At 45.7% G+C, this 12,773-nt stretch overlaps 1 protein-coding gene across 1 annotated transcript in view; it reads right to left on the bottom strand.

Moving 5' to 3' along the window:
- Window positions 1-12,773, bottom strand: part of LOC144604515 (cadherin-4-like) — a 503,837-nt gene that overhangs the window by 19,774 nt on the left and 471,290 nt on the right. The window contains 1 exon segment of the mRNA XM_078419021.1: window positions 8,501-8,734. Within this exon segment, the coding sequence (XP_078275147.1) occupies window positions 8,501-8,734 (234 nt within the window).

Genomic DNA, 12,773 nt, shown 5'->3' with positions numbered 1-12,773 from the left:
AACCCGCATGTCTTTGGGGAGTGGGAGGAAACCGGAGCACCCGGAGGAAACCCACATGGTCACAGGGAGAACGTGCAAACTCAACACAGCGAGAGGCCTAGGTCGGGATCGAACCGGGGTGTCTGGCACTGTGAGGCAGCAGTTCTACCAGCGGCGTCACTTCAACTGGATTGCTACATTGGCGTTCATTAACGAGTGCAATATTGCTTCAGATAACTAAATTGATGCATACATTAGGAGCAAAGATTCTAACTGCATTTGTATGAAATAAATACCTTTTTGGATGTTTCTCTCAAATTCAGAAGGCATAATAAACACCAAATAAATAAAAGTATAAAAGTTCACGGGGAGAATGTTGCATGCTCAGCATCTCTGTTTTTACAATCCATGTGATGGATGATAATAAGCCCAAATGATAAACCCTTTGGGGAAATTGAAAGAGATGTAGTTTGCTGCAGCATTTTATTTGCAGCCCTGACCTGAGTTCACATTCATAAACTGGATGAAAGTCTATTCTCTCCCAACAGCTGCCAAGTTATTGAGATGAATAGTGGCACGCTGGATCTCAGTAAATAGAATTCGCAATGGAAAGTCCTGTTTAAATCCGTTACATTCAAAAACCTGATTCAAGATGCCGCAGAGAGGTCAGCTGGAGACACACCTTGGGAAATGAAGAAATTAGGCTTGTTCAACAGAGATGCTCAAAGATTGAGGATTAGGCACACCTTCAAAGTAATGTGCGTGGATGTCCACACTGCTGTTAGCCTGTCAATACTGCCAGCAAAGTAGGAGACAGAAAAAAACCCCAATTCCCAACACTGCCCTGGCAGCACATCTACACACACTATCTAATCTCACAAAAGAAAACACAGAAACAATTGGTGTATAGAAAGATGTAAATTTAAATGTGACCACTGAAAGGTAGCTGCATCTCTGTTCGAATCAGTAAGAGTCACACAAGTCAAATAAAGGTTCCAGACCTCAATGATACTTCAATTTTATTGGTTGTAACCAGCAACAAAATGTCGTTACTCTACCCAATTTCAAAGTATTGCATGCTAATTCAGGCAGAAATTGGGTCTATTTGTCCCCGACAACATTGCTGGATCTCACGGGACTATTTCCTTTCTCTGAACAAGAACTCAAGAACCCCATTTGTAACGTTTATCATTCACTGTGATCTCCGTTCACATTGTTCTGGCTGAATTACTTGTTTCTCAATTCTATTACCCGTCTCCAAAAAGCACATTTTCCTGCTTCTATTGAATTTTATTCCAATTCATTTCTCTGCATTGTGTTCCTGATGCAAAACTGTCCTTGTGTGCCAATTTGCACAACTGTACAGGACAAGAACGGGCCCCTCAGCCCGCAATGTTTGCGCCAAACTTGATGCCAGATTAAACCGATCTCATCTGCCTGTACACGATCCATATCCCTCTATTGCCTGCACTTCCATGTGCCTTTCCAAATGCCTCTAAAACGCCTCCATTGTATCTGCCTCCATCACCACCCATCAATGTGATCCAGGCCCCCATCACTCTGTGTAAATAACTTGCTCCACACATCTCCATTAAACTTCCCCCCTCTCACTTTACAGCTTTGGCCTCTAGTGTTGGACTTTCCACCCTGGGAAAAAGGTTCTGCCAGTCTACCCTATCTGTGCCTCTCATCATTGTATATATTTCTATCTAGTCTTCCCTCAACCTCCGACATTCTAGAGAAAAAAATCGGAAAACATTCAGACAGAAATTGGGTCTTTTTGGCCCTGACATTTCTGAACAAGAAATCAAGAACACATTTAGTTCCTTTTAGCATTCACTATGATCTCTGGTTCCATTGTTCTGGCTGAGTTACCTGTTTCTCAGTTCCATTACCCTTCTCACAAACCACCCCTCCCCAGGGACTTTCCCCTGCAACCGCAGGAGATGCAACACCTGTCCCTTTACCTCCCCCCTTGACTCCATCCAAGGACCCAAACAGTCTTTCTAGGTGAGGCAGAGGTTCACCTGTTCCTCCTCCAACCTCATCTATTGTATCCGCTGTTCCAGATGTCAACTTCTCTACATCGGCACGACCAAGCGCAGGCTCGGCGATCGTTTTGCTCAACACCTCCGCTCAGTCCGTCTCAACCAACCTGATCTCCCGGTGGCTCAGCTCTTCAACTCCCCCTCCCACTCCCAATCTGACCTTTCTGTCATGGGCCTCCTCCATTGTCAGAGTGAGGCCCAGTTCAAATTGGAGGAACAGCACCTCATATTTCACTTGGGCAGTTTACACCCCAGCGGTATGAACATTGACTTCTCTAACTTCAGGTAGTCCCTGCTTCCCCTCTCTATCCCCTCCCCCTTCCCGGTTCTCCCACTGGTCTTCCTGTCTCCGACTACATCCTATCTTTGTCCCGCCCCCTCCCCTGACATCAGTCTGAAGAAGGGTCTTGACTCAAAACGTCACCCATTCCTTCTCTTCAAAGATGCTGCCTGACTTGCTGAGTTACTCCAGCATTTGTGTCACCATTCTCTAAAAAGCTAGTTACTTAGTTTTCCCATTTCCATTGAATTTTACTTCAATTTATTTCTCGGAATTGTGTTCCTGACACAAAATTGTCGGTGCAACCAAGCCATGTACATCAACAGCCTCCACCTACCTCTGCACTTCCATCATCCTCTTTTACCCTTCAGTAAACTATTTCAGTCATTTCAGTCATAGAGTCATACAGTGTGGAAATAGGCCCTTTGGCCCAGCTTGCCCACACCAACCAACATGCCCCATCTACACTAGTCCCACCTATGTTTGGCCCATATCCCTCTAAACCTACCAAATCCATGTACCTGTCCAAATGTTTTTTAAACGTAGTGATAATGCCTGCCTCAATTACCTCCTCCGGCAGCTCGTTCCATATACCTACAAGCCTTTGTGTAAAAAAGTTGTCCCTCAGGTTCTAATACATCTTCCCCCCCCTCACCTTAAACCTATGTCCTCTGGTTCTTGATTCCCCTACTCTGGGTAAAATACACAGTGCATTTAACCTATCTATTCCCCTCATGATCTTATACACCTCTATAAAATCACCCCTCAACCTCCTGCGCTCCAAGGAATAAAGTCCCAGCCTGCTCAACCTCTCCCTAATACTACAGGCCCTTGAGCCCAGCAAAATCCTGGTAAATCTTCTCTGCACCCTTTCCAGCTTAACAACATCTTTCCTATGTAATAGAGTGAGCAAATCTGAACACAATATTCGGAGAATCCAATCTTCCAGCAGGCTGCAAGACACTGATTTTAATCTCTGAAACATCAGAATCAGAAGAATCAGAATAACCTTTATTGTCATCCAAAAAAACAAGTCTTTTGGACGAAATTCCGTTACCCACAGTCCAACAATAAGAACGATAAAAATAAGCAATAACACACATACAATCACAAACCAACACAAAACAAAAAAAAGAAACATCCATCACAGTGAGTCTTCTCCAGTCACCTCCTCACTGTGATGGAAGGCCAGAATGTCATTTCTATTCCCCTGCCGTCTGTGCGTCTTTACATTTCCAAACATTTTGAGGAATGCACATCACTTCTCTTTAGTTGTGCTGCGTGAATGGAATTATTTACTTGGGAGCCCTGGTTTCTCGAGAAAAAAAGGAAACTTAATTCACAAGGGCTCAGCTTTATTGGAAATTATAATGAATTTGGTACCTGATAAAAACAAAAGCTGTAACCCAAAACTGCTTATTAAGCCTCAAACAACAACATAAAACGAAGAGACAGTGATCATCGTTGCCTTGGGAAAGATTGGTACGTCATGGGTGCCTTAAAGTCAAGGGCAGTGAGCTCCAAATGCTCGTCACTCTGGTGAAAAATAATTCCCTTCAATTCCCCACTAGTCCAACGAATAGGTTTAAATCTATATCTCATACTTATTGAGTATTCTGCAAAGAGCAGAATGTTCTTCCTGCTTACACTGTCCAGGTCTCTCGTGGTTTTATTAACCTTGACGAAATCTCCATGCAGTTCATGTTCTTCTGAAGAAAACTATTCCAGACAGCTCTTCGGAGATGTGGATACTTTAAGATCCCACGATTAGAAAATCATAGATAGACAAAAAAAAAAAGCTGGAGTAACTCAACGGGTCAGACAGCATCTCTGGAGAAAATAGGTGATGTTTTGGGTCCCTTCTTCCCGAAACGTCACCTGTTCCTTTTCTCCAGAAATGCTGCCTGTCCCGCTGAGTTACTCCAGCTTTTTGTGTCTATCTTTGGTTTCAAAGGTCAAAGGTTTTAAAGGTCTGTTTATTGTCACGTGTACCAATTAAGGTACAGTGAGACTTGTTTAAACCAGCATCTGCAGTTCCTTCCTACACAAATGTCCTTTAAATGTGGTGATCCTACCTGCCTCAACTACTTGCTCTGGCAGCTTGTTCCATATGCCCACCACCCTCTGTGCCCATCAGGTTCCTATTTAATCCTTCCCCTCTCACCTTAAACATATCATATCATATCATATATATATATACAGCCGGAAACAGGCCTTTTCGGCCCTCCAAGTCCGTGCCGCCCAGTGATCCCCGTACATTAACACTATCCTACACCCACTAGGGACAATTTTTACATTTACCCAGCCAATTAACCTACATACCTGTACGTCTTTGGAGTGTGGGAGGAAACCGAAGATCTCGGAGAAAACCCACGCAGGTCACGGGGAGAACGTACAAACTCCTTACAGTGCAGCACCCGTAGTCAGGATCGAACCTGAGTCTCCGGCGCTGCATTCGCTGTAAAGCAGCAACTCTACCGCTGCGCTAGGACATAGGTCCTCTAGTTCTTGATTCTAGAGATCACAAAAAATGGAGACTCAAAGGACTGTAGATGCTGGAATCCTGATCAAATCACAAAGTGCTGGAGTAACTCAACAGGTCAGGCAGCATTTCTTGAGGGAATGGAGAGGTGATATTTCGGGTCAAGACCCTTCTTCCATTAACGTAGAATTGACAGTATTTGTTCTGATTCCAATGACTATAGATGACTATTTTAGTCTTGCAAGAATGATCTCAGTCATACAACACGGAAACACATCCTTCAACTCATACCACTTTTCTATGCCTTTTTTAAAAACATTTTAGTTTTTTTGTAACAGGGTCTGTAATGTCCGCCGTAAGACCCTGTTGTGGCTAGCACAATGAATATAAGCCCGACATCTTGTAAGAAGGTTTTATTACTGATCCTTCACCAGGAAACTTCTAGAAGGTCACCTGACCTCAGTCACGAGGCACAAGCCCATTGGCCCGCTTCTGCTCTTGGCCTCAAGGGGGCACTGGCATTTATATTACATATACATCACAGGGTCTTTTAATCATTTTAAATGTGCTCTCCTCTTAATATCTCCATACTGCCAGAAACCTATGAGGAAAAAAGCTTTAAAATGGTTAAAATTTTAATCATTTACTGCTGTCAGGCACTACAGGAAGACCCGGCGTGGGGTGGGGGGGGGGGGGGGGGACTGCCGGGAGGGGGGGGGGGAGAACAAGGGTGGACTTGGTGCGGAATACTTTGTAACTTTGTCGCCGCCCTTTATGTGGTGACCATTGCATACCTTGGGTATGCAGGCAGAAGAATTTCACTGTGGTATGTCACACGTGACAATAAAGTACTCAATTCAATTCAACAAAAGACCCTGTTACAAAAAGGGTCCTGAAGAAGGGTCCTGGCCTAAAAACGTGGACTGTCCATTCCCTCCACAGATGCTGCTTGACTTGCTGAGATTCTCCAATACTTTGTGTTTTTGCCCAGGCTACTGAATGTTCGATGGAGTGTATGTAACAAGATGAAATCGAGACCTGTTTCCATTTCTTGGACCTGCTCTCCCTCAAGGCTAGGGCTATGTGGGGAAAATAGACTTCCCAAAAAAGATTCTCTTCCAGCCAATTTGCTGGATCGTGATTTACATCATCATGTCATTTTAAGGGAATAAATAAATATTTTTCTTGCCACTAATTCTACAACTAATGTAATTGCACATTGAACAGTAACATCAGAATTAATTAAGCGTGAGAAACCAGAAGTAATAATTTCTACAAAAATAAAATGAATGTAATCTTCACTGATTAAATGCAAATGGCTTTTGACAGTGGGATGACTGAATTATTACAGAAAATTCCATGTGATAGAATTTGTGAAATATTGTACAGAAATTTTAATTGAAAGGATCCAAAAAATTCATTATCTGAAAGAGGCATGAGAGATTACTGAAGTATTGAAATTTATCTTTGCGGCATTTCCCGGTATTGTTAAAATATTTATTTCCTGCCGAACTAAGCACTCACCGTAAGATTGCATATCATTATCATTCTAAGAAAGTGGAAGTTACTCTATACAGTGGCGCAGCGGTAGAGTTGCTGCCTTACAGCGAATGCAGCGCCGGAGACTCAGGTTCGATCCTGTCTACGGGCGCCGTCTGTACGGAGTTTGTACGTTCTCCCCGTGACCTGCGTGGGTTTTCTCCAAGATCTTCGGTATCCTCCCACACTCCAAAGACGTGCAGGTATGTAGGTTAATTGACTGGGTAAATGTAAAAATTGTCCCTAGTGTGTGTAGGATAGTGTTAATGTGCGGGGATCGCTGGGCGGCGCGGACTCGGTGGGCCGAAGGGCCTATTTCTGCGCTGTATCTCTAAATCTAAAAATCTAAAAATGACTGAAAATGATCCACAGCTCTCCATAGACTCAAAGTCATACAGCACGGAAACTAGGCCCCTTGGCTGAACTCGTCCATCCTCACCAAGCTGCCCCTCTCCAAGCTTGTCCCATTTGTCCACATTGTCCAAGACGTCGGTGAGATCGCATTTAGAATATTGTGTTCAGTTCTAGACACCGTGTTATGGAAAATATATTGTCAAGCTTGAAAGCAGAAAAGATTTACGAGGATGTTGCCAGGACTAGAGGGTGTGAGCTACAGGGAGAGGTTGAGTAGGCTGGGTCTCTATTCCATGAAGCGTAGGAGGATGAGGGGAGATCTTATAGAGGTACACAAAATCATGAGAGGACTAGATCGGGTAGGTGCACAGAGTCTTCCACCCAGAGTAGGGGAATCGAGGACCAGAGGACATAGGTTCAAGGTGAAGGGGAAAAGATTTAATAGGGATTCGAGGGGTAACTTTTTCACGCAGAGGGTGGTGGGTGTATGGAACAAGATGTCAGAGGAGGTAGTTGAGGCTGGGACTATCCCATCGTTTAAGAAACAGTTGGACAGGTACATGGATAGGACAGGTTTGGAGAGTTATGGACCAAGTGCAGGCAAGTGGGACTAGGGTAGCTGGGACATTGTTGGCCGGTGTGGACGAGTTGGGCCGAAGGGCCTGTTTCCACACTGTATCACTCTATGGCTCTATGACTATTTGGTCTACATCCCTCTTAACCTTTTCTATCCATGTACCAGTCTGAGTGTCTTTTAAATGCTGTTATTATACTTGCCTCAACTACCTCCTTTGGCACCTCCTTCAATATACCCACCAGTCTCTGAGTGAAATAGTGGCCCTTCTGATTCCTGTTAAAACTTGCCCCCCCCTCACCTTAAATCTATGTCCTCTAGTTCTTGATTCCCTTACCCTGAGTAAAATACCATGGGCTTTCACCCAATCTTTTCCTCCTCAAGATTTTGGGAGAGTTAGATTTAGCGCTTAGGGCTCAAGGAATCAAGGGATATGGGGGAAAAGCAGGAACGGGGTACTGATTTTAGATGATCAGCCATGATCATATTGAATGGCGGTGCTGGCTCGAAGGGCCGAAAAGCATCGTAATAGATTTTCAACTTAAATTCTCTGGCTACCACAACAGGAGTTTCTGGATTGTTACACCAGCTCGCTCTGGATGTTTTTTGTCCAGTAGCTTAATCCCCATGCTATCATTACACTAACTTTGACTAGCTGTGCATCTGTCACTGACACATGCTGCAAAAACTGTGAAAGAGTGAGACAGTCATACAGCAGAGAAGAAGGGTCCCGACCCGAAACGTCGCCCACCCTTTTTTCTCCTGAGATGCTGCCTGACCCACCGAGTAACTCCAGCACTTTGTGCCTGCATTTTAACTTCTGCTTTGACTGTGAATTTTTAATTCCGAGGAGTTTGCTTTCGTTTGATCTGGCCGGTGTTATTCTGTACCAGAACGTGGGTGGTCACGGTGGCGCAGCGGTATAGTTGCTGCCTTACAGCGAATGCAGCGCCGGAGACTCAGGTTTGATCCTGACTACGGGCGCCGTCTATACGGAGTTTCCACGTTCTCCCCGTGACCTGCGTTGGTTTTCTCCGAGATCTTCGGTTTCCTCCCACACTCCAAAGACGTGCAGGTTTGGAGGTTAATTAGTTTGGTGAATGTGAAAATTGTCCCTAGTGTGTGTAGGATAGTGTTAATGTGCGGGGATCGCTGGTCGGCGCGGACCCGGTGGGCCGAAAGGCCTGTTTCCGCTCTGTATCTGTAAACTAAACTTACCAACACCATCTGGGTTTGCAACTTACCGTTTAAGCGTGTGATGGTCCAGTTCTGCCGTACACCGAGAGGCCGGTACGCCAGTTCAAACACAAACGGGTCGGTATTTGGATCTCTGTCGGCGTCCCCTGCCGTGATGTTTATTGCATTCGGGTTCGGCTTTTCGCAAATCTGCGTCTCCTTGGGAATCAGTTCGGGCGCGTTGTCGTTAACGTCGATGAGATAAATCTGAATGGTGCCAGTTCCACTTGCCAGAGGATTGCCTGAATGAAGATAACCACCTGTTACGTTAGGGTGAAGCATTTATTGGGCCAAATACAAATGGGCAACCTAGCAACATCATCCACAAAGCACCATGTTTCCCATCGCCAATCGGGCTTTCACTGGGCACATCAAACGTACAGGCCAGTGTATTTTATCATGTTCAGATTCCACTCTTTAGACTTTAAGACTTCCGAGATACAGGGCGGAAACAGGCCCTTCGGCCCACCAAGTCCGCGCAGACTAGCGATCACCCCGTACACTAGTCCCTGTGAGTAGCAAATATATAACTGCGCTGTTTTTTTGCTGCACTGCGGACTGAATGCCCTGTTTAATTTAACGGTGAATGGCGGTGCTGGCTCGAAGGGCTGAATGGCCTACTCCTGCACCTATTGTCTATTGTTTAGAGATACAGCCCACCGTGTACATGCCGACCAGCAATCAACGTACACTATCCTGTGCATTTGTGACTATTTACACCAAAGCCAATGAACCTACAAACAGGCATGTCTTTGGAGTGAGGGGAGAAACTGGAGTGCCCGGGGGAAACCCAGGCAGTGACAGGGGACACGTATAAACTCCGTACTTCCCTGACGACTCTTGAGGTGAGAGCCAGGCTGGCTGCCCAGGTTTTCCGGGCAAGGCTTCTTTCCTTCCTCCATTCATCCATCCAGAAAGTTTCACCATATTTTGTTTCAATAGAGATGCGGACTCACAGATCTCTGCTACAAGGGATCCTGGGTTAGAATTCATTGGACTTGGGTGTCCAAGCATGGATGGATGGCAAGTGACTGCCAATTCTTCAAGAACCATACGGGCACAGTGGCGCCGCGGGTGGGGTTGCTGCCTTACAACGCCAGAGACCCGGGTTCGATCCCGACTACGGGTGCTGCCTGTACGGAGTTTGCACATTATCCCTGTGACCGCGTGGGTTTTCTCCGGGTGCTCCGGTTTCAATAGACAATAGACAATAGACAATAGGTGCAGGAGTAGGCCATTCAGCCCTTCGAGCCAGCACCGCCATTCAATGCGATCATGGCTGATCACTCTCAATCAGTACCCCGTTCCTGCCTTCTCCCCATACCCCCTCACTCCGCTATCCTTAAGAGCTCTATCCAGCTCTCTCTTGAAAGCATCCAACGAACTGGCCTCCACTGCCTTCTGAGGCAGAGAATTCCACACCTTCACCACTCTCCTCCAACACTCCAAAGACCGTGTGGGTTTGGAAGTTAATTGGTTTCTGTAAATTGTCCCTGGAGTGCAGGGATAGAACTAGTGTACGGGGTGATCGCTGGTCGAAGTGCCTCGGTGGGTCGAAGTGCCTGTTTCCACGCTGTATCTCTGAACCGAACCATGTAAGAAATAAGTACAAAACAATACAAGTATCTTCAAGCTTCTTTGAGCATCTTTAAAAATGTTTTAATAATAAAACACCATTTTATATCTGATACTGGATTTTTACGGTAAGAGCGCATTTATACTCCAACAGTGTCACCCATGTACAAAGCTCCTACTTCACATTGCTCCAGTCTTTAGGGCGTAGGGTGGTGAATCTGTGGAATTCATTGCCACAGAAGGCTGTGAAGGCCATTTTTAAGGCAGAGATAGATAGATAGATTCTGGATTAGTTAGGGTGTCAAGGGTTATGGGGAGAAGGCAGGGGAGTGGGGATAGGAGGGAGAGATAGATCAGCCATGATTGAATGGCAGCGTAGACTTGATGGGCCAAATGTCCTAATTCTGCTCATGTCATGTATGATAGAAGTTATGAACTTATATGGACTAAAATAACTAAACGAGATTGATGCAAGGTCCCTCTTTGGGTTGCCTTCATAACCGATTTAAATTCCGAATATCAGCAAGTGAATTCACCCAGAATGTATACTGTTGGTATTATTCTGAATGCTGCGAGAATCCCATTGCTCTTGTACAATGTCAGGAGGGAGTAGGATAACAGACTTTGACAAAATTTCGACAATGAATGAAGTAACAATGGGAAATGGAATAAATAATAATAATAATAATAATGCATTACATTTATATAGCGCTTTTCAAACACTCAAAGACGCTTTACAGGGATTACTAGAACATAGAGAAGAAAATAAATAGATAAATAAGTAAAGGAACAGAAAAAGGAGACAGAAGGTGAGGTGACCTTCAGTGGTTGAAGGCAGTGCTGAACAGGTGAGACTTCAGTGATGTTTTGAATGTGGTGAGTGAGGAGGAGTCTCTGACGGTTTGGGGTAGTGAGTTCCAGAGGGTGGGAGCAGCGATGGAGAAAGCCCTGTCCCCCCAGGATCTGAGTTTGGTCCGGATGGGGGGGGGGGGACAGAAGGTTGGCAGCAGCAGAGCGGAGCGTGCAGGTGGGAGTGTGTCTGTGGAGGAGGTCAGTCAGGTAGGATGGGGCCAGGTTATGGAGGGCTTTGTAGGTCATGAGGAGGATTTTGTACTGGATTCTCTGGGGGATGGGGAGCCAGTGGAGCTTGTAAAGGACAGGGGTGATATGGTCACGGATCGGGGAGTGGGTGAGTAGACGGGCAGCGGAGTTTTGAATGTATTGAAGTTTACTGATGATTTTTGAGGGTGAGCCATAGAGGAGGCTGTTGTAATAGTCCAGACGGGAGGTGATGAAGGCGTGGATAAGGGTTTCTGCAGCTGTGGAGGAGAGGGATGGACGGAGACGGGCGATGTTTTTGAGGTGGAAGAAGGCTGTCTTTGTGATGTGTTTGATGTGTTTGTCAAAGGAGAGGGTTTGATCAAAGATGATTCCAAGATTCCGGATGTGAGGGGAGGTGGATACTGGGAGACCATCAATATTGAGGATGAAGTTTTGGGTGGATTTGGTGAGCGTTTTTGGACCAATGATGATGATTTCAGATTTGTTGCAGTTGAGTTTGAGGAAATTTGATTGAAGCCAAGATTTTATTTCAGTGATGCAGTTTGTCAGTGTAGAGTGTGTGGTGGTGGAGATTGACTTGGTGGAGATGAGGAGCTGGATATCATCGGCGAAGCAGTGGAAGTTGAGACCATGACGGCGTATTAATTGACCAAGGGGGAACAGGTAGAGGATGAAGAGGAGGGGGCCAAGGACTGAGCCTTGGGGGACACCTTGGGGGAGGGGAGCGGTGGGGGATTTACAGTTGTTAATGGAGATGAACTGGTGCCTGTCGGAGAGGTAAGATTTGAACCAGGATAGGGCTGTGCTGGTGATGTTAAAGGAGGTTTCAAGTCGGGTGAGGAGAATGGAGTGATTTATGGTGTCAAAGGCGGCGCTGAGGTCAAGTAGGATGAGGATGTTGAGGTTGCCAGCGTCAGAGGAGAGGAAAAGGTCGTTTGTGATTTTGAGGAACGCAGTTTCAGTACTGTGGTTGGAGCGGAATCCGGATTGGAAAGTTTCATACAGGTTATTGGTAGAGAGGTGGTATTTGAGTTGAGAAGCTACAGCACGTTCCAAAACTTTGGACAGAAAGGGTAGGTTGGAGATTGGTCTGAAGTTGTTTGGGGTGTCAGGGTTGAGACCAGGTTTTTTCAGAATGGGGGTGACAGCAGCGATTTTGAGGGATGGCGGGATGATGCCAGTGGACAGGGAGGAGTTTATTGTTGCAGTGATAAGTGGAGAGAGAGCAGGAAGGCAGGCCTTGACAAAGCTGGAGGGGATGGGGTCCAGAGAGCAGGTGGCAGTTTTTATTCCTGTGAAGAGGTCAGAGAGGTCGGTGGTGGAGACTGGGGAGAACTGAGGCAGGGGTTGACAGGATAAGGGGGGGCAGGTGGTTTGAGGGGGAACAGGTGCGTTGGTGGTTAAGTGATTAAGTGGTTAAGTGGTTAAATGACCATTGTTTATCAACTCTCCAATGGTTTTCCACCAAATGTCTAAGTCCTGTGGAATCCTATAAGCACGTTTAAGTTATAGTGATATATTAGTTTAGTTTAGAGATACAGAGCGGAAACAGGCCATTCGGCCCACCAGGTCCGCGACGACCAGCGATCCCCGCACACTAAGTCTATCCTACACACACCAGGGACAATTTACAATTTGGCCAAG

Source organism: Rhinoraja longicauda, chromosome 22, assembly GCF_053455715.1.
Source record: "Rhinoraja longicauda isolate Sanriku21f chromosome 22, sRhiLon1.1, whole genome shotgun sequence".
Taxonomy (NCBI): Eukaryota; Metazoa; Chordata; class Chondrichthyes; order Rajiformes; family Arhynchobatidae; genus Rhinoraja; species Rhinoraja longicauda.
Note: the sequence above shows the minus strand (reverse complement) of the source record. Positions and strands in the feature narration are given on the sequence as shown.